General features: G+C 44.2%; 1 protein-coding gene across 1 annotated transcript in view; it reads left to right on the top strand.

Moving 5' to 3' along the window:
- nectin1b (nectin cell adhesion molecule 1b) overlaps positions 1-20,576 on the top strand; it is a 110,586-nt gene extending 90,010 nt beyond the window's left edge. The window contains 4 exon segments of the mRNA XM_037268323.1: positions 1,999-2,067; positions 8,242-8,335; positions 9,726-9,827; positions 18,825-20,576. Coding sequence (XP_037124218.1) covers positions 1,999-2,067; positions 8,242-8,335; positions 9,726-9,827; positions 18,825-19,061 — 502 coding nt within the window. The 3' untranslated portion in view covers positions 19,062-20,576.
- The last annotated feature ends 1,071 nt before the right edge of the window (positions 20,577-21,647 follow it).

The following is a 21,647-nucleotide window of genomic DNA, read 5'->3' on the forward strand; positions in this document are numbered from 1 at the left end:
ACCATTCGCTCTGAGTTAATAGTGCAAAAAGGCAACCGCCTGCCTCCCTCCCATTCATTCCGAGAAGCAGGCTGTTAGTCAGGCTGACGGCGGACAAAATGGACGGGCGGTTTTTTTTGCGGGATGGAAATGAACGAGACAGCTTGTTTTTGAGGCGAGCGAGAAATCGTCCAATTTAATTGATTAATTAATTGAAATTTCTTTTTTACAAATTATGTTTCTTTGTTTATTTGTGTATTGGATGTCAGTAAGGTGTAGCAACAGATAGATAAATTAAATGCTCATATAATATATTCACCTGGTACCGCATCAGGACGGCTTTGTGTTCAACAAAACATTTGTGAGTACATTGAGATGTATAATTTGAGCCAGCCGAGCAGAAGTTGGCTGATGCATGCATAAGGCTTCATTCATGTGAAAACAACAATCAAGGGCACCCTGTTGAGTCATGGTGAGAAAAGAAAAGAAAAGAAAAGAAAAGAAAAGAAAAGAAAAGAAAAGAAAAGTAAAGAAAGTGCAGCAAAAAATTGGAGATGAGGCGCTCATGCCTGGAAAAAGATCAATATCCATCTGGACTTGATTTTCCAGATTTGTATTTTTTATTATTATTTATTCTAAAATTGGAAATTATCAGCACGCTTATATTGTCATTTAGCCATGATTATGCTAACAGGAATTAGCATAGTGGCGCTAATGTTTCAATCAACAGTCAATCAATATTCAAATAGAAAAATATGCTTCCAATAAAGGGGCATCCTCCTCTTTTCTCTTTTGTTCTGGCACAACGTGCAACTATGAATTTTTACTCACTTGTACACTTTAAAAATGTACAAACGGCCCTTTGAAAATGTGAGTTAAAAAAAAATACAAGCTGTTTTATTTGATCAAAGTGGCCTTAAAGTCTTAAATGCGACCCTGCGTTAGAAATGCCGCCTTGACAAAGATGTATCTAATGTTGTGGAAAATTGTTTTCCAATGCAAACAGGTCTTTAAAAAGCCAACGAGTGAATCAATTTGCTATTTATCAGTAGTGTCGCGCTGTGAGACTTTTAAGACAGCCAGCTTGCTTTTAAAATTTATCAGCTAATCTGCCTCTTTACAAAGCCAGGTCCATAAACGTGGCCAGCTGCCGCACAGCCCAAGCCACCGAGTTGAAATCATTTGAAATGTCTTTGCAAAAGTGGAAGGAACAAAGAAAGCCATCTGTTGGTTGCAGGGAGAATCGCAAAAAGCCACGCCGCACATCAACGTGAGTGCCGGCGTGGCGTCCCGCTGATTACCCCTGTCGCAGGCACCTGGTCTAGGCAGAGTGCTCGGTTGCCGAGGTTACCGCCACGCTCTCGGGAGGAAAAGATGCGAAGAGCAATCGTGGAGGAAAGTGTCACGCTTGGGCGTAGGGGTCAGCCTCTCCGGGAATATTAACAAAACGAGTCACGAAACAGAAGGCATATTAAGCTAGTGGGAGAAGGAAATTAAAATGTAGTCCAGGTTGAAAATAAAAGAATCACCGAAGAGTTCAAATCTGCCGGGGATTACGTCTCAACCTGCCGTGAGAAATGACCCAATTTTACTTAACTCATTCACTGCCCGTTGAACTTGTCAGCCATTTTGATAACCACCATTTATTCTTCATCTTCTACTCAAACTGTTTTTCATTGCAGCACGTCCACAAAATTGAATTTGGCAGCCGTGCTGGGCAAATCGCCGAAAACGTACTTGACAAATATACAGTAGGTGACGGTGAACGGTTGGATTCCAATTGACGGATAAAATCGTCCGCGACAGTGAATGAGTTTGTGAGATTTTCTTGAGTGTCAAATATGTTTCTTGGCTCTCAACCGCGCTAGCCTCTTAACACTCCCCCCCCCCACAACACACACCACTGCTTTTGGTCTCCCACCCTCTGCTAATCTGTCTTTCTTTCTCACTCTGACATGGAAGTAACAGCTGTCTGTCTGCCTGTCTGTCTGTCTCCCTCCCGCTCTCGCCTTCCTTCAGCATCGCCGTCGCGGCCGTAACTGACAGTTGCGTGACACAGGCTGCGGAGAAGCCAGAGTCGGCCACAAGGAAAGTAGAGGCACCCGACCCCAGTCTGTCCCCCGCCGAGCCCTGCCCCCCCGGATCCTCTATTCTCTTGCCCGCCTCCAACGGCGGCCTGCAAGTGACGTACTTGAGCACGCCGCTGTGAGGGGGAAAAAATAATTGGGTCACCTAGTCTTAAAAAAAGAAAAAAAAGAAAAAAGCAGCGCCGCACGTTGGATATCAAACTTTGTTCAAATGAATCTGTCTCGTTTGATAAACTTCGATAAATCAGACTCCATTAAAAGCCTTAAGAGGGACTATCAAGTTTTTATCTGATTGGGCCAGCTCAGACTGACTAGTGGCAAACATATCAAATCAAATTGCTAATCAGAGGCAAATCATCCGTGATCTGATAGAGGATTTGGCTGCTGTTATCATCTTCTTCTTCTCCGATAAAGTCATTTAAGAGTAGTGCAACCTCCTCTCCTTTTGTCTGCCGGTCTGAAAGCCCTTCCCGGTCACCGCCGTGCATGATTGTCGTCGCCCGCGCATGACGAGCGTTGTGTCCGTGCCGTGTAACTTGTGCATGCGCTGTCGTTAAAAATGGGACTTAGAGCTTCAAGTGTCCGCTTTGTTCAGTGTCTTAAGATGAAAATGTGTTCGGTGCTTTCATCCAGCGAATGAACGATGTTCTTCGGTTTTATCGGTGCGTACGGCGGGGACTTGATCTGGGGGATTTATGGCACCGTTATCATCTTGCAATTATAAAGCCCGTCAATACTGCAATATGGCGGCACGCAACTGTGTCAAGAACTTTATCTGGAGCGCTACAGGATCAATTTTCATTTCATAACATGACAACATTTTTGAAAATGATCAAGAATATATGATACTTCCCAGAGGTGCTGATTAGCAAATGTATTCAAGGGGGAGTTTGCAGTGTTAAAGCTGCTAGCAAGGTTTAAAAGTGAGCCTCACTTCACACATATCGAGCCTGACAGGGAAGCTGCGACTCTCGCTAAGGAGCACGAGTGCGATTCACAAAAATTCATAACAGCGGACGTGATAAAAAGGCACGCAGGACGTATGTCCTATTTCAACGTAAATAGTAGCGCTAGCAATACTAAGCTAGCCTTAGCACTGGAGACAAGCTGACGTTAGCCGCGACGGCTACATTGGAAGCGTGAATTATTTGTCAAATAAATTTGCTTTCTGATCTAATTAGAAGTAATTAGAAAAAAAGTCAGAACAAAAATAAAAAGTAACTTTAAGAAATTCAAAAAAGGACACAACTAGCATAACCATGCCAGGCTTCCACATAGACTCAACAATGCTACGAAATGAAGACAATAGTCTACAATTTCATGAAAGAAAGATCTGAATTTTTGTTGTAAATAAAGGGCAGTGCACTGATTGTGTTTAGCCCATCGCTAATTTTCCAAACATCGGGATACAGAACGGACCGCTAACCGCTCAACGTCGACACAAACATTGCTGATTGTTTTTGCCCCTGCCAAGCGGCACACTGCGGGACTCGCCGTCGGTCAAGGCTAATAAATCACACGGCCGTTTAGCGGCCCCATCGTCTAATGATTATCAAAACAGACGGGCGTTTGTCAAAAGCGATAGTCTGGCAAGAATGTGTTCATCGCTCTTGCTCACCCCCGCCGTGATTTATGACCCCCCGCCTGAAAATGCGGCCGCAATCGTAAGTGCGGCGACGCGGCGGCGGCGCACCCCCTCGCCAAATGAATTTGCTCACTGGCGTTCCTGACATTGACACAGTTGCAAACATTCACCGGGATAAATCACTTTGGCACCAACCACCGTCTCTTCTGATGCGGGAAACCCGTTGACGCTGGACGTCGTCAACGCCTTGCCACAACTGGGACTGAAAAGACATTTGACTTGAGCGGGAATGTTGAATATATCGTTTAAGTTTTTGTGGAATAAGCAAATGTGCTTCCGTGGAGATGTTCACACCTGGTGTAGAATTTTGCACGTGGTCTGATCGTTATCCACCGTCCCATAGGAATTTAGTACGCCGCAAATAATTGAAAATGTTTATCATTGCCGTTATTAATAATGACCATAAATATAACACTAAAAAAAATAACCTTATGTATTTCCAACTTTGCAACCCATATAAAAGTTTTTGGGTCATTCAGCATTGCAAAAACATGCAACAGAAGCTTTCCGCTAACAACCCAAGCTAAACTGTTCAAACTATTCAAATGTAAACCAGAGGAACAAAAAGCTTCCGCGAGTACCTTAAAATAAGTCCCGATATCGGTTCGATATCGATACCTAGTCTCGGTACTCGCTTACCCCTACTTAACTCAAAGCAAGTCATCAGAATCTTTTTAATCGAGTTCTAATCAAACCTCTAATCAGTTGCATGATTTCGACACAGTGTCTGAGAGCGCTGGTTTAAATCTGCCAATCTGTTGCCAAATGTACATTCACGCCACGGTTTCCCCGTCGTCGCGGCTTTATCGAACACAGCTGGAGGATTCCGCTTGTGTCGCTACAGATGCTAACTCGCTAACGCCAGGTGTGAATGACAGATGCAAAGTGTGCGTCGTTGATCTCCGCTAGCTCGAAAATGTCCACCGAAGCGTCACTGTTGTTGTTTATTGCTCCTAAACTGCTTCTGGAATGTGAAATGCTGTACAATGCGGTGTTTATCGTCTTGTCGTCGCGGTGGATGTCTCATCCCTCAATGCCTGAGGTCTGGATGTATAATTGTAAAAGTGAAGTGTTCCGCGCTACCACCAGAATTATTTTTTGATAAACTTGTCCAAGAACAAAAGACATTTGTTGCATTCTTGTGTTTTCTATTTTTTTTTTCCCCTCATCGCCGTCCGCGAGACAAAACGAGAAAGTAATTGCCTCCCGAAGATCACATCGCTTTCATTCCCTGAGCGCAATTAAAAGTATCATTAGCATTTAAATTGCCAAATAAGATTGTGATCAGCGCAAATCAATGAGAGCGACGAGGGTCAAGTCCAGCGTTCCGCCGAGTTGTTTCAGACTAGTCAAACAGCGGCATTGTGATCCCAACAGGCTTCGTCCTGATTGGCTAAAAATTGCTCCTGCGGGTTTGGAAGTGACGGTCAAGAGTGGCGGTCGCCTCTTTGTGAGTGTGTCGTAGGTCCTGGCCCATAAATCTCCCGCCCAGATTACTCCTCTCACTTTGGGGATTAGCAATGTTTTCCCACTCGCTATCCCCCTTAAATCTCCCTTTAAGCTGCCCTGAGCTTTTGGTGTCCGGCTGAGCGTGCTGGGCGAAACATCCTCAAGGTGGACGCCTGAGTGCAAACCTGGTAGCTTCCCCCCCCCCCCCCCCCCTGCTCAACGCATCCTTGCGGGCGTGCGGCACTTGTCAGCTTCCATTAGCGTCAGTCGCCCCGAATGGCCGCCACCTTCATTACTGCATCGTGCCACAGCTGAGGTACGAAAGTTGGCCAGTGACAACGACGCGGCACGCCGGTTAGCTCGATTAGCTTTGTGACTGCAAAGACGACATATGTCCCGAATATCTAAATTTATATATTTTATATTTATTTATTTATTAGCATTGCGATGGGATTTTGTCTTTAGGGAAGACGTTTTCAAAATGGAGTCTGGGAACCCACGAGTATGCAAAATACAGTCACGTCATTTAGGGAGTTTTATGGAAATATAACAAACGTGAACTAATTACTCCCCAGCTCAATTTTGCGACAGCAGAGCCCAAAAGGGAAGACTCGGCACAGATTGCCGCAGCTGTCTCACAAGTCAAGTTTTGAGCCGGAATAATGAGGAGTAAGGTGGTCGACCCCGAAGATGTCAAAATGACCCCTGCAAAATACGAGGAGCTTCTAATGGACCATTTCCTCCCTTGATATCAAAAGAACCCAGTCTCTGTTACAGCTTTGCGTCTCGGAGGGTGGAGAATTGATGATTTGGTCCCCGCGGCCATTCATTGTCAGTGTCGTTTTTTGCAAACCCAAATGCCATCTTGTACCGTAAAAGGGTTAGGGTTCCCAACTTCCCGGGATGGGACGTCCTTTGGGCAGCCTGTGAGGCAAGCATTCCCCCGAGTGATGCCGACAGCTGTCGTTTTGAAGCCTTGAGAGGCGTACAAATTGAAACTGATGACTTTTTAATCCGACAGCATCGGTTATTATATTCTCCCGTGAGCTTTTTTTTCCAAACTTGCGCAAGTTTTGCCCAAACAAATTTGCGTCGTCGACTCGTGCAAACAGCGACGTCGCGGACGTTAGCGGACGGCAGCTGTTCAACCGGGAGAGCGCAAATATTTGGCATACGTATTAACCTCTGTCTGAACCACATCACCATTTTGTATATTAATAACTGTTTTTAACAAATTCCCAACTCCACAGAATTTAGAGTCTTTAGAAAAATCTATTTATCCCCCTCCCACGTGACCGTTGTAAATTCACCTTACCATCTCACTCCGTCGCCTCTTTCCTTGCATTCTCTCATTTTGACATGTGATGGTCGAGGAGGAAAAGAAGGTGCGACGGGAAGGAAAGAGTGGGTCTTTGCGTGACGCCTCCCCCCCGAGCCGCCGCTGCCAATTGAATGTCATCATGAGAAGGGCCCTGCAGGTTTGGAGGAGAGATCTCACCGCAAAACGTGCGCATATTCGGGCCATTCATCCCAACATGGAGGCGGATGTTACAAAGTGTCAAACGTTAGCTGATGTTATTGAAAAGGAGCGACATGTAGGTCGGCAGCTCCTCTCGCTCACTCGTTGCGTTTCGATGTCACGCTGCGTTGACGGTGGCTGGAAATGAGATTTTTTTTTTTTCCTTCCAAGGCAGCTGTCAAGGCTTTTGTGTTTGTGACTGCATCAAGTGAGCGAGATTACAATGTTGTCTAATGAGCCCGCCGTTTCACCTCTGCGAGATGATGCGCGTCCTCGTTCGTCACGCGATTTTTTTTTGGGGGGGGGGGGTTGTGTAAAAATAATCCCAACATTCTTCCACCCTTTTTCGTGTTGCATATTCTATTCCCCACGTGTTGCTATGATTCTTCTCATTCCTTTGCGACATTGAAGGAAGAAATTCCAAAATGTGTCGGAAGCAAAATTTTTGTGTTCTGTGTCGAGTTGCGCTGTCCTGGAATGTACCGCACACTCCGATAAAAACGATTTTCTTATTTTCATGTCAGTTAAAAAAAAACATGTTTCCATTTCTCCTCGTTTGATGAAGCGAAGAAAAACACGACTTTGGTGACAACGTCGTTTCAGACGCGAGCGCTCAAGTTGCTTAAGTGAGCGTCGCTGTCTCGTCTCGCTGCCGTGTCGGGGCTTTTTGGCAGAGCGGAAATAATGAGCGTGAAAAAAAGAGTTAAGGGGTGCGCTCATGCACAAATTTTCTACGCATTAAAACGCCGGCTTGGCCTTGCCGGGAAAGGTCGTGTTATTCAATAAGGACGTGAACCAGCGCGAATGGGAGGTGGCGGATGGCGCAGATAAGGCGCGTCGTCTTCGTTATCCGCGACGGCTGGTGATGTCGTGTCAGGATGTGAGACGTGACTTGTGACACGGCGCGAAGGTTTTTGCACTGCGACAACCTGATGGCGGTGAACTAATTATTTCGGCATACGTCAAACACTTGGGAACTTTATATCATGACACGTTTACAGTGCTTGGTTCACCGTAATGCTCAGTCACATTTTCAATAATTAATTGTCATCCATCCAGTCGATCAAAATTTGTCTTTACGTCAAAGTGGTGTGCGGTTGCTGCTTTTGAAGACGTTGCCGCTATCATCAGGGTTAAAAGTTCCTGTTCAGTTCTCGGAGGCGGCCTTGAGGTCGATAATGTCACGTCAAGCGAGCATGACAGGCCGGTCGGCTAGACTGACCTGGAGCACCTGACTCACAATTCTCCTTGCCCCCCTCATATACCCGACCCCTCTAACCCCCCCTCCATCCCACCCCCCTCACCTCAGTGTCCAATTACAGCCTGCTCTCGTTAGCACAGTGTCTGTCTGCAGCCTTTGAAAGGGCAGGCCGCACGGCCGCCGCCGTCACGCAACCGCCAAGTCCCGATCTATCAAAAGCCAAGAGTGCAAAAAAAGGCAAGTGCAGGCAGGCCTTCTCGTTAGAGAGCGTTGTGGAAGGTGACGGAGATGTGACGGGGCGGCCGGCGCTGACGTCGCCCGAGTGTCACGTTGTTTTTGCGCTCTGTCTCCCTCTCAACAGGACCGACCTCCCGCCGGCCCACAAGCCCGCCCCGCCGCCGCCCAAGAAGAAGAACAACGACATGAAGGGACACTTGACATCCGATGACATCCAGGTAGGACGGCAAAAACAAATGTCTGCGATTGCTAGCATTAGCCATTAGCTCATTTAAGCGCTAGCGGTGTACACATTAGCAGGACCGCATAAACCGTAGCAAATTTGGAAAGGCCTCGTGTAGAAGCAAAGCGCCGTAGAAGAAGAGCAATGTTGAGGCCATTCAATTCATCTTGTGGAGGACGCCGCCTACAAATGTGGACACACTGTTCGCTGACTTCTGCTAGCTAGAACATATTGCAAAACCCACACCAAGTGGTCAAGGACAGATAGAGCCGCCGGTGCATTTTCAATTACTTTATTGAATAGCATAATAATCACGTTCATACACTGGCTTCAGCATCCTACAAGTGACGCTAACGGTTAGCCGTCCCTGTCGCTAACCTGAGCCTTCCATCCATCCATTCAAATGGACACTTACGTATAACTCCATGTTCCTTGTTGGCAGCTTGGTGGACCAAGCATATGATAGTCGAGATGTTTCTATTCTCCATGTGCTTGCATACTTTTGGACCCAGCAGCCAAAAACGCCCATATTCGGTTCACCGAGGATTCTAAATTGTCCAGAAGTGTGAACATGAGTGTGACCGGTTGTTTGTCCATAAGTGCTCTGCAATTGGCTGTGATCAGTCGAGAGCGGAGCCGGTTGCATCTCACCTAAAGTCACTTGAGAAAGGCTTCAGCGCACCCTAATGAGAGTATGCGCAAAGGCAACGGATGGACGCATGCTAATAAGCGGGGCTCATTCTGCGTGTTGAATTTCTCGCTCTGCGAGCCCGACGCTTCTTTCAGCATCGGCATCTCGCTATTTCCACAGTTTGCATCATGTGGCACGCGTGAGCCGTTAATTGGATGCAAAATGCCAAGTTCAGCCGAGCGGCGAAAGTTGAAACCGCTGTCAAGCAAGCAATCCCTTGTTGAAGTTTAGACTAAAAGAAAAACACATATGAGAGTGAAAGAATTCACTTTGAAAGGACATACATTTTTTCTAATTAACACAATGATTTTTTTTGTGGTTTATTACACAATGAATGAAATTATTCAATATCTTCATAAAAAAATGGTGTGCATGTATATGATCCAATGTGATTAAAAAATATGATAAAAAATTATCAATTATAAACAAAATTGCATGTACATGATCCAATGTGATTAAAAAATATTAGATTAATATTCATTATATTAATTAATATTAAAAATGACATTTTTTATTTTTTTCTAATTAACACAACGATTTTTATGTGGTTTATTACACAATAAATTAAATTATTCAGTATTTTCATAAAAAAATGGTGTGCATTCAAACATGTACATGATCCAATGTGATTAAAAAAATATAATTCATTGTTGTGACATCATCATATGATGATGTGCTTTGTATTCTTCCACAGGTGGTCCATCTGGACAAAGACGAGGAGATGCAGAAGCTCCCTCTCCAGCCGCCTTATTACGACATGGCGCCCTCCGAGTCGACCCCCTTCACCGATAAGCCGGTGAGTACTCGTACGCGGCGAGGGCGCGTCCTCGCCTGCCGCCTTCGGCCGCTCGTAATTGCCGGTGAGAAACCGAGCGGGCTGGAGAATTGATTTTGATCGGAGGCGTGTCGGCGTGCGATGACCTCCGCCCTCGGCGGTGAAAGGCAAAGGGTGAGCTGGACGAAGCGTTTTGACTTTACATCGTTACTGCCTGTCAGGGGGTCCGCAGAACTTGAAAATGTTGGATTTTCATAAATCAAGGACTTATATAATTCAAAGTTCTGTTTCCGATGCCAGTGTAGGTTTTAGATTTGATGAAAGCGGCATTACAAAAGGTCTTAAAAAGCCTTAATATAATTTTTCTAGGAGCCCCTTTGAGAATCCCCGCAGAGCTTCCTATGCTAACCTAGCCGCCGCGCATCTGACCCTTTGCACGCCGCCTCACCTCCACTCTGCCTTTCCACTAATCCTCCGTAATGACTTGCCGTTTGTGTGGCTGGCGCGTGAAGATAAGTGTAGCATCATGGCGCCGAGTGTTGACCATGAAACGGCTGCCTTGTTGCATCAGGCGCTCCCCACCCCTGGGAACGCTCCAGTCCCCCCTCGCAGCTTTAGTTTGCTTTGGCTGCAGTCCCCGGTTTCAGTTACACAAAGTCTTTTGGGGCATTTAAACAATGAGCCTGAATTGTGTGCGTGTGTGGAGTGCGTCTCGCTGAGTTTTATGCAAATATTTGCAGGAACTATCCAACTATAGCCGAGTTCAAAGGCGCACAACGCTGATCCGCTGCCGAGGGCATTCAGCACGCAAGGGTCGGGATGTTAACAGGGTGCTAACCTACTAGCGCTTACCTTTGTTCACTGGTTCTTTTATTTTAGCTTGTTAATTTTGTTTAACGCGCAGGCTGGCTAGCTAGCTAGCGCTTGCCTTTGTTTACTGGTTCTTTTATTTTAGCTTGTTAATTTTGTTTAACGCGCGGGTTGGCTAGCTAGCTAGCTGGCTACAGTGGCCAAAGATAGTCAACACACTCCTGTCGCTATCATTTACTCTCTATACCCGTCTAACTTAGCTTTATCTTTCGCTAGCTCCGTTTATGTCGCATTTTCCGTCTGCCGAGCTGCCAAGTCATAGGGGAGCTGAATATTTAAATTAGCAAAGAGCAGACAAGAAGAAGCCTGGTGTGATCATGAAGATTGACTCTGTTCCAGCGACAAACATAAAAAATATACAACGATGAAATGATGCTAACCGAGCTCAATCGCACGCACACATTAAATACATATTTATATAGATAAGCTGATGGAAGTTACCTGCCTCCGCACCTGTTGCTCCGGAACAACTTATTTTTTTCTTTATTTTGCACTAATATACTGTATATTATTTGGGACATATTAGCACCTCACAAACAAAGTAAAATAAGTTAAGTTATGAAGTCGGGAGAGAACATTTCCTCAATCGCAGCCTTGACGGCAGATGGTGTTGATGTCGACGCCAGAGACGATACAAGGAAAGAAAGACATAAGTTAACCTCAACGACGCAACCCCAGAGTGACACTCAGTTCGGGCAGACCTCCTCCAAGGCCAAATAGGCTCCATCTTGACGCCCACTTGCAGCAGATGTCTGAATTCATTTCTGCATTTGCCCCCCTAGGAGATTTTCTTTCTCAACACAGATAAACAAAATGAGCCATTGAAAAAGTTGCCGGGTCACTAAAATGAACTATGACCCATTCATTTATTCAACATTTTTTCTAGCAAGTGTACTACGGAGCTGGGAGCATACCACCTCATGCTCGAGCCATATGGCTCTTCGATAAACAGCGCAGTCCACTTGTGTGTAGAATTAAACAAGAACTATCTTTTCAGAAATTACCTTGAGCAAGAGCCCGCCGGTTACTACCAAGCAGCACCAATAGTTCATATCTTGCTTTTTACAGTGATATGTTTACCATATTTATCATTTCATATGTGCCTGTGGCAAATAAATAAAAAACAAGGTGAAGCGTGGAGAGTCTTCGATTGGTGTTAAGGATTGCTGTCAGTTTCTCAAACATCTACATTCTCTGCTTTATTTCTTACCCATTTATGTTATTATTATGAAGCAGCAGTAGAAAATGTAATCATGTTTTGGGTTCAGTATAAAAATAATACATTGAAGTAAAATGTTGGTATGTTTGTGGGTCGCCGACTAATTTGTTATCCAATTGGTGTCGAGTGGGCTAAACAGTTTCTCAAGCTTCTGGGCATTTTTTTTTTTTGCAGTCAAGGCTTGCATTGGTGGAAACGTTTTCCCAATAGCGAGCATCTTTCACATTTTTTCACTTTGCTACTTTGAATAGACAACAGGGGAAAGTGCCAAGTCAAAGCTCTCGGTGCTCTCAGGCATCATCTAAAATGGAAAAGCGAGCTCCGCTGTTGATGCATTTCTCAGCTGTCAGCATAGTTTATTTTTTTAACTGCTGCTTCGGCATTTTATTTTTTATTTTTTAAAAGGCTCGTCTGAACTTGGAGGGTTTCATTCAGTGACTAAATACTCCCTTTTTCCCTCGGACGGCTTCACTTATGGTACACGAGTTATTGACTGTATTAAATTAAGGCCTCAGAGGAGGTAAAAAAAAGAACCTGACCATTCTTGCCTCATGTAAGATTCCATTTTGGGAAATTGTGATTTTGCCTAACTCGACTTGGGAGCAACACGGCGAGCTCCAGCTGTTGCTAATGACGATTCACCGGGGGCAAAACACTATCCGCCAATTCCCAAAGCGAAGCGGCTGTAATTTTCCCCCTGATTGCACCCTGCTCGTGACAAATATTCGAGATATTTAAATAGGCAGCCGGCGAGGAACGACAACGCGGAGGAGGAGAGAGTTGAATTATTAACATCCCTTTCTGTAAAAGCCTCCATCTTATTTTGTAATCCCGCCATGGATGCGGATGGAGAGCAAGCGAGTTGGCATCGCATCACCTCGCCTGCCATCCAAAGACTGGATGCAAAATTCATATCTGGCTTTAATTTTATTGATCGCTTTCATAATTTATTGCATTCCTCCAACGCACTGAGGAGGCGGAGGTTGTTGTTTTTTTCTTAATCAATTGTCAGAGGTTTTCTTTTTTTTCTTTTTGCACTCTGATTGCAGTTTGACAGCAAATGGAACCTGCATTTGCATTTTATTAAAACTTGTTCCGCTTTCATTGAACTTTTTTAATATGTTGACATTTCCGGCTGCACTTTGTGCAGTAACAATTATCACGGATGGATGGATGGATGGATGGATGGATGGATGGATGGATGGATGGATGGATGGATGGATGGATGGATGGATGGATGGATGGATGGATGGATGGATGGATGGATGGATGGATGGATTTGTCACTTATGGATTTGTCACTTTTGCAACCCTTATTACCTCACGAGTGGCCTATTTAGGAAGAAAAATACATGATCCATGTTACATTTCTTTTCTATTTCAATTTTTAAGGATCATTGACAGGCCAGGCCGTCTTCAAGTGTCCACTCGAGCGACGGACGCTAATACTGCGGACGGTGGAGGGGGAAAAAAAAGTCTTTTTAGAGTCAATGCTGAAGGCTTTTATTGTCCATTGATTAGCTTGCCAAAGTCATTTACGCAGTCGTCCACTCGGGCCAATTGCTCACCGGGTCAATCGGTGGCTCAATCACACGAACGTTAACATTCTCGTCTCAGCATCTCCGAGGACAATGAAATCAACACTTTATCGCTGCCTAAATGGGAAGCGATTTGAGGCTGTTTTCCGAAAGAAAACAGGAAGGCCATCTTGTTATCTGCATGCAAAGAATCTGAGGTTAACACAGGTATTTTTAAAAACAGCATTTTTATTTTGTCCACTGTTTAGGTTTATGACGATGGAAAAAAGCCAGTAATTCAAGCTTGCTAAAATTGTTAACATCTATCTAATATCTGCTTGTTTGTTTTTGTTTTCCATTACTTCAATTTAGCAATCCGGGTCTACGTTAGTGCTTCATAAAAAGCTCGTGCCTCAATCAAGATGCATTAGTTGAGCAGCCGTCCTTGATCCCAATTGCTACTCTCCTATTAGCCTATTTGTCGTTGACATTTAAAGCAAGTAGAAAAATACAAATAGGCAGAAAAGAGCTAAGGAGCGACATAATTGAGGTCAAGTTTTTAAAAATACCAGTGTCTACAAACAACCTCAGCATTTTTCCATCTCATCTGTCATTTGTGTTGATTTCAGCATCGGTGGTCGTGCGCCGGCCGCCGCTCTCGGTGGCCCCCCACCCGCGTCCACTCCTCACTCGCCTCTCGCCCTCTCTTGTCTCCAGAACTCAGGCCACAAAGACTGCGAGGTCCAGTACGCGGAGCTGGATACTGCAGCCTTGGCCTCCTTCCCCAGCCCGCGAAGCTCGGCTCACTCTGGCCCCGGGGACCTTGTCGAGTACGCAACCATCCAGCCTAGCTCACACTAGCGCATGCCATTATAGGCCTTTCCCCTCAGACTTTGGCCTCCAGGTACACAGACCGATGCACTCCTCTTTCTCATCCACCGAATAATACACGCCCCCCCCCCCCCCCACCTATATTGCCTCCAACCCCGCTATCCAGCTGCTCCTGTGGTCTTGGCCGACGATTCTTTCATGGCCTCTGCAGAGAAATGCTATTTCAGCGCTCGTGGCTCAGACGCATACTTTAGCGGCGTACAAAACGAGCCCGTTAAACTAGGCGAGAGCTCGTAAGATGTTGGTTTTGCTCGCAGGAGAAAGCAAAAGGTCACGCCGAAAGTATGCTGTACTTGCATAAAATCTCAAATCATAAAAAGTTTCTTTTTTAGCTTTTTTATTCTTCGTTAATCACCGGTCCGATATGGTTTCTGAGCAAAAAGCGGAGAAAACAAGCTTTTTTTGTGAAAGGATACACGTCAAGCAGAGCATGTCTTTAACACTTTTTTTTGTGTGAACAGATAACAATAGAAATTGCCTTTTAGTCTTCAGACATTGTTTTCAACACGTCTTATTTCAAAAGACTTTGCCGCTAAGTACACTTTAGCGTGCATTGTGCGGCCAGTCACCGAGAAGCAGAAATCCAGCCCAACCGTCAAGTGTCTATTCGGCTCTCGACAACATCGCGCCGGTGAGGAACAAAGCCGTCGATCAATTGAAGTCACTTTGGATTACGGCTACGCCGCCGAGCGGTCTTTGTTGCCAGAGCGGTCTCCATGGCAACCCCTTGCCATTTAGGTGCCGATGAGTCGAGCCAGAGTCAAGGGGCTCGTTGAAACAGTGCGCCGGCGGCGGCTGTTCTCTTTACTCTTACGTCCGGCCGCATCCCGTGGAAGTGGCATGTTTACTCGGGTATTCATGCGAGATGGATATTGATTTCATGATGTTTATTTTATTACAGCTGTACTGTCATGCTGCTCCCACTTGGAAGCTATGCAACTAGATACGACAACACCAAACCGATGGGTAAATCGATACCTATCGGACTAAATTAAGTGTTGGAATGATTTGCTCAAATCGTATTAGTTTGTGCAACTCCATTTTGGTGGACGGAGGCAGGGACGCATTTGTTCCAATATTCAAATTAAGGTCAGATTAAGGTCAAAATTCCAATTTCTGAAACGTTCAGAATACGATTTAAAGCCAATCAATCGTCAAAACGATGGACGGGCTAATAGAAAATAAATCGACTGCGGTATGGTAGATATCGGCTGTTCCGTCAGCAGCTCAGGTAGTTGCGCCTGCAACATCAAAGTCCTCCCGGGAATGGCCCGTCGAAATCCCCCCCCCCCCCCGGGTTGCGCCGCTCGATAAATCCGCCGTCCAGCGCTTGATTGAACCTCTCGTTCATCCCGCCCGACATCACACCGATTCTAGTAAATGCTTTCAAGTTCAGCCATTTTGGGAGTCTACAATAATCTATAAAATGAATCAGTCGCCTTTTAATCGCAGCCTGTGTGTTTTTTTTTTTTTTCCCGAGTGTCGCTTTGACAGAGTTATTACATTATCAGATATTTGGGGGCCCCTCGACTTTAAACTACTACAAAATGACTTCAAGGTGAACCAGATTTCATTTAGATTAGCACCCCGGTTCAAATGTATGCGCTTGATAAAGTTCCCCTCGTCCCCCCCAGGTCCTCCTGTTTGCTCAAAGTTCCAAAGAACTTTAATTGGAGTAGGGGAAGAGAGGAAGGAACTGATAGTTGAGCTCGAAAAGGCGACGTAGTGAGGATGGACTCGGCAAATATTACGATAGTTTGGTCAAGTGTTGAAGAGACGGCATTTGACCTTTATTCACACGAAACAATGCCAGGAATTTAAAAACTGAAAAATAGATTGGGGCTCCGGGCTCTGGTTGCGCAATCCCGGTTCCATACAATGTTTGATCCAGATGTCTGTAAACTTGACTATGACCCAAAAAAAAAATGATCGAATGTGCAAGGCATCAAAAATGACAGCCTAATGTTGTCGTTCAACGTGTCGCAACGTTAAAGGGTAGTCGAGGCCGGCTCGGGTTTCGGTCCACTTTTCTCTGGAAAATCGATGGCAATCAAACTCTGGCCTCCATGTTTGCCAATGTAAGTTCTTGCCTCTCAGTCCATCATTTTACTGTCAGAGAAGTAATAACCTTTGACAGCCGAGTGAGTTGTGTTGAGTTGTGTTGCTCCAGCCGCCCGCGGGAGGTGAATACACTGTAAAACGTGACATTTGCCAGAAAGATTTTAGCCACCGTTTGACCTGATCAATTCCTCCGGAGCCAATCTGGAAATATGGTTTTATCCCAGCTACACAACCAAGTTTTTGTGATTTTTGGATTCCGCAACCATTTCGGGTTGACTAGCATGGGAAATCAATACAACTGTCGGTATGGTACGGTGATGTAATCCATCAGGCGTTTTTGGAAGAATGGTGGTTGGTGATTGGTCCAGGTGGTTACTGAGTGTTTGCTGATGAGTTGGAAAAAGTAGCAGAAGAATTGAAAAGTTGGAGTGACGGGTCCTGAAAATCTAAATTAGTTGTGTATTTGTGCTTTGACGCTTTCACCCGATTGATCTGCCTAACATGAACGCTCCCTCTGTTTTGCCCTTCAAAATTAATTCTTTGCTAAGCTTTTGTGCATTTTTTTATTTTAATTCTCAAATGCAAAGAGTTGTTGTGAGATTCATTTGAAGTCTGTTTGTGGTTTTGTCGCCGAAACCTTTTCAGAGCGGGGATCGTCGTTTTCGTAGATGTAGAGATGTGTGACGAATATTCGTAAGTTTTCTTTTTCCACTCTTATCGTCTCTTTTTTTGATGCATGGTTGTTGTTGTTTTTTTGTGTAATTTGACCACTTTTTTTCCCCTCAGTGCCCCGCCCCCTCTCTAGTGTTGTTTGAAATATTCTAGAAAATGTATTTTATTTTTTATTTATTCATGAGACAATGGCTTTTTTTTTTTTTCATTTTCTAGAAAATTTACTTTGCCAAAATATTTAAGTAAACAAACATGTCGCATTCATGAGACAATGGTTTTTTTTTTTTGGTCAGCTTGACAAATTTCCAAGTTTTCATTACACGTGGTGCCAATTGGCATCAAAAATATTACATGCATGCAATTTTAAATTCAATTAATTCCAAAGGCCAAACAACAACAAAACACGTTCCCGTCAGACTTAAACGAATGGCGCTGGTCTCCTCTGAGTAATGAGCTGCCGCGGCTCCGAATCTCCCAAATCGGACTCACACAAATTCCCTTCTAATGGAAAACGAGTGTTTCCATGCTGTGTGTGTTTGATTTGCCAGTCACACAAATGTAAAAACGGCGGGGGACCATCGTCGCATTTCTGAAATCATTCCAGAATTTTTTACAAGTGCCGCCAGCGACCGCAAACTTGATTTGTTTAGTCAACTTTGTTCATTTTCCTTGTTCATTTTTATGCCCTTCATTACCCATTAATGGCTCCCTTGGTAGGCCCGCCCACTCCCTCCGTGTCCGACCAATCAGCTCCTTCCCGTCCAGAGTCTCTCCCACCTGTCTCATTTCTTCAGTCTTGTTTCTTTTCTTGTTGTGTCAAATGTTTTGCTTAGCATTTGTAATTAATTAAAAGAGACGAGGGTGGTGGGGGTGTGCGTATTTGCTCATATGAGGGACACTTATTAGATTTATAGCATTGTTTTTGTTCACTTGAAACTTCCCATCATGAATTCAGTTTTTCCCCTTCTCACTACAGACCACGGAATGCCAAAAACATGATTGTAAACAAATGGGCCACCAAAATAATCGCCACATTGTGGCTTTTATTTGCGTAAGTGAGCACTGTAACATGATGAATTGCAGAATCTTTTTCCGATTATTTCTTTTTCCCCTGCCATTGCTGGAGCGCATTTGTGTAACTTCCTGTGTTTTTATTTCAGCCGCGCAATACAGGCAGGACAAAGTCTCATCTACAGCAGAACTGTCCCATTACCTTTGAGTAGACTTGTTTTCACATTACATTGCTGTTTTCCATCCGGTATGACCTCGGGCTTACTGCTTCATAATAACTGATCCCCGTGCTGAGGAAGAATCAAGTCTTGCTCCGGTGTGGAATTGCAACCGCATTCCTCTGGTGCCAAACAAAAATGGAGGCCTAATAAATCTTCCGGGCAGGTGAACGGAGATGCGCCCAGAGACGGAAAAAAATGTTATTTTAACAGTCGAGAGTGTGTGTATGTGTGTGTGAGACACTGACAAATACACTGCTCACAAAAATGTTCGCCATATTCTGCTTTGGGGTGAAAGTTCAGGATGACCCAGTGTCCATCCTGAAATTTCAGAACGGCCCAAACTTTTGGCGAGTTTGGGAGTTATCGTGTAGTTTATTTCTATGTGCTTTTGAGTTTTGTTTCTTTACTTTAGTCTTGATGAGTTATCGAAACGGCTTTGTTGGCTTTTAGTGGTTGCATCACATCCAGGATGGCTTTCCATCTCGTTTGCCGACTTGTCGTGGTAACATGCCCCGCCCCCTCCCGCCTGACAACCCCTCTTCTCCTCCCCTCGACAGGACTCCGGGAACCATCCGGCAGAGCCGTTGAACCCGACCGAATACATGAGCCACCAGCGTGACCTGGACCTGCAGCCCGAGTGTCAGCCGGCCGCCCCCCCGAGCCACCCGCCCATCAGCTTCCTGCCGCAGCACGCCTACGCCCAGCCGCCCTCCAACGAGCCCATGTACTCCAACACCGGTTTCTCGGCCACCGCCGGCCCACGAGCACAATTCCCTAAGGAGCAATCCGTGTGAACCCCCCAAACAGCAAAACCACCTCAGACCCCCACCCGCCCCCACCGGTTTCCAGCTTTGCGTCGTTTTCTACTGTGTTAAAAAAAAAAGGAAAAAAAAGTATTTTTTCTTGGCACTTTGCTAGTTTGTTGTCACTTTTTCCCTAACCGCCATTACTTACTCCCCCCTTCGTCTGCCAATCAAATTTCTTGCTTGCTCTCCCCTCTAATACACTGCAAAAATGGGTCTGAAAAAAAAGAGACAAACAGACATTAAATAAAGAATATATTAGTATGTTAATGAAAGTTATTTGCCAGTGCATTAGGAACATTGATTCTGTAAAAAGGAAAAATGCAAAGTCTCTTAAAAAAAAATGCCATCAATGTCTCAGTAGCTCTGCACTAATAAATAAAATATCTTAGTTTGAGCTAAACTTTTTGCAGTGTATAGTGAGCATAAGTTTTCCTTGGTGAAAAGTTCCGCGAAAACCTTCCGACCGCCGCAGGACCGTTACGTGATGGTGAACCTTCTCGTCGTTTTGACCTTTTGGCTTGTTAAGGGTGAACGTTAGCACGTATAGTTATGAGGAAACACACATAATTAAATTAAAAAATAAAACAAGGGCTTGCGATACGAGAGTATGCTTTCGTATTTCTCTAGTTCCATCCGCGCAAGGCATTCTTTGTTTTTTGTAAATACATATTTTCTAGTCGTAGTTGCCAAAGACATATACAGTAACTCCATTTTTTTTTTTCAACGCGAGATATACAATCACTGATTGGCTACATGTGCTATTTTCACAGCTCATGAGGGTCGTTTTATTTGTTTCGATGATAAAAAGGCTTCGCAAGTCACCAATCGATGCATTCTTGTTTTAAGCTAGCAGACAAGAACAACATCCAGGTGTTCCGTGCGTTCTTGTTTTAGTCGTACTTTTAATTAGGATAGGACGACGGCTACGACATTTCACAAGGACGGACAACACTGCCGGTTGAGGAACAGCTAATGACTTTGAAATTGTTTTGCTAGTTAGGAACATAATTAGCATTAGCTTTGGGAGTATAATTGGGCTAAAACGTCATCTCGCTATCTTTGAAATTCAACAACAATTTGAAAGGCAAATTAGCGACATGTACCAGATGTCAGTCAAGTTTGTGACTATTTTTACTTTTATTTCCTGACAAAACCTGCGACTGTACAGAAGCACTTAGCGTCACTTGTTGTGACGCTACATTGGAAACCATACATAAGCTAATAAATACATCACAAACAAAACACATGAACTCTCGACATGGCAAATTTTCAGCGTTTTTTTGCTTTTATTTCCTGTTTTTTTGCTCGCTCCTTTTTTTTGCCATATCGGATGTATACGAAAAAAATATATATTTGTGTTTGTGCTGATGTGATAAAAAAAAAAAGTGTTGAAAGTGATTTTTCTTTAAGTGGGTGTTCCTAAAAGAGCGAGTATGAATTCCTGCTGAGGAGCTTGTTAGCGTACCACCGAAACACATTGTTGTCTTCTATTTGTGACACAATTATTATAGCATTGATGATGATTATGTATGTATATGTAAGTATAAGGGTTAAGTCTGCTTCAAGTGGCATTTATTTGTTTGTCAAAGTGTCAAAACTTTAGTTTTCTTGTCACGTTCAGTGCTCAAAACCTTTTGACTGCACTTCCCGTTGTGTGTATTTTTTTTTTGTAAGACTGTAACTTTTATTTTTCTAAATATGTATATTTATTTTTAGACCTGACACACCTTCCTCTTACTCTGTATTTTTTTTTTTTTGCATTTATGCAAGGGTAGCACCCAAGTAGCATCTTACTGGAATGATGACGTCATGTGAAGTTAAAAAGAAAAAAAAGGATCTGTTTTTCTTATTTTATTATCATGTTTGCTGTAAATATTAACAATGTATCTGATGTGTGTAAAAAAAAATACTAAAGTCATGCAGTTTAAAATTAAACCTCACAAATTACCCTATGTTTTTTTTGGCGCTTGTGATTTTTCATTTTGGGAACACTTTTTGCAAAAAAAAAAAAAAACCGCGTCAAATCCAGTCCTCGTGTTTATGTTGACAGTTTTTTTTTTTTAATGATTTTAATGTTTTGTGTTTTAGTGTGGCAACTTGTCACACGGGTTCTTGAACACATTCTGTTAAGATCTCTTGATGATGAATTGACATGTTCAATTATTTGGAGGATTTTCTGGGCCCATGTTCAAATTGGCTTGGTGCAAATGGACAACAAGCAGTATGTAAGGGCTAAGTAGGTAATTGGGAGAAAATGGAAGCAGAGAGCAAACGGAGTGGCGCAAATGGAACAAATTCCCTATGGTGCTGCTTCTGTTCTCTTCTCGAGAGAAGCAAGCTTCCGTGCTTCCATGCATCAAGCCCACGGCGACACGTTTTGGTCCTTAATGGCGAATTGCCGGCAGCGGATACGCCCGGCCGGCTTCAGCTCACGTTTATTGATGTTGTGAGTTTGCGTTTTGCAGAACAATTCATACTGTTGTGTCCCTGCTTGGCTGGGGGGAAGAGGGATTTGGGCTGGGTATTGATTAGGTGTACTTTGCCCAGCTCCAGAAAGTCAATATAGGCCAAAGA

The sequence above is a fragment of the Syngnathus acus genome, chromosome 13, assembly GCF_901709675.1.
Source record: "Syngnathus acus chromosome 13, fSynAcu1.2, whole genome shotgun sequence".
In the NCBI taxonomy this organism is placed as follows: Eukaryota; Metazoa; Chordata; class Actinopteri; order Syngnathiformes; family Syngnathidae; genus Syngnathus; species Syngnathus acus.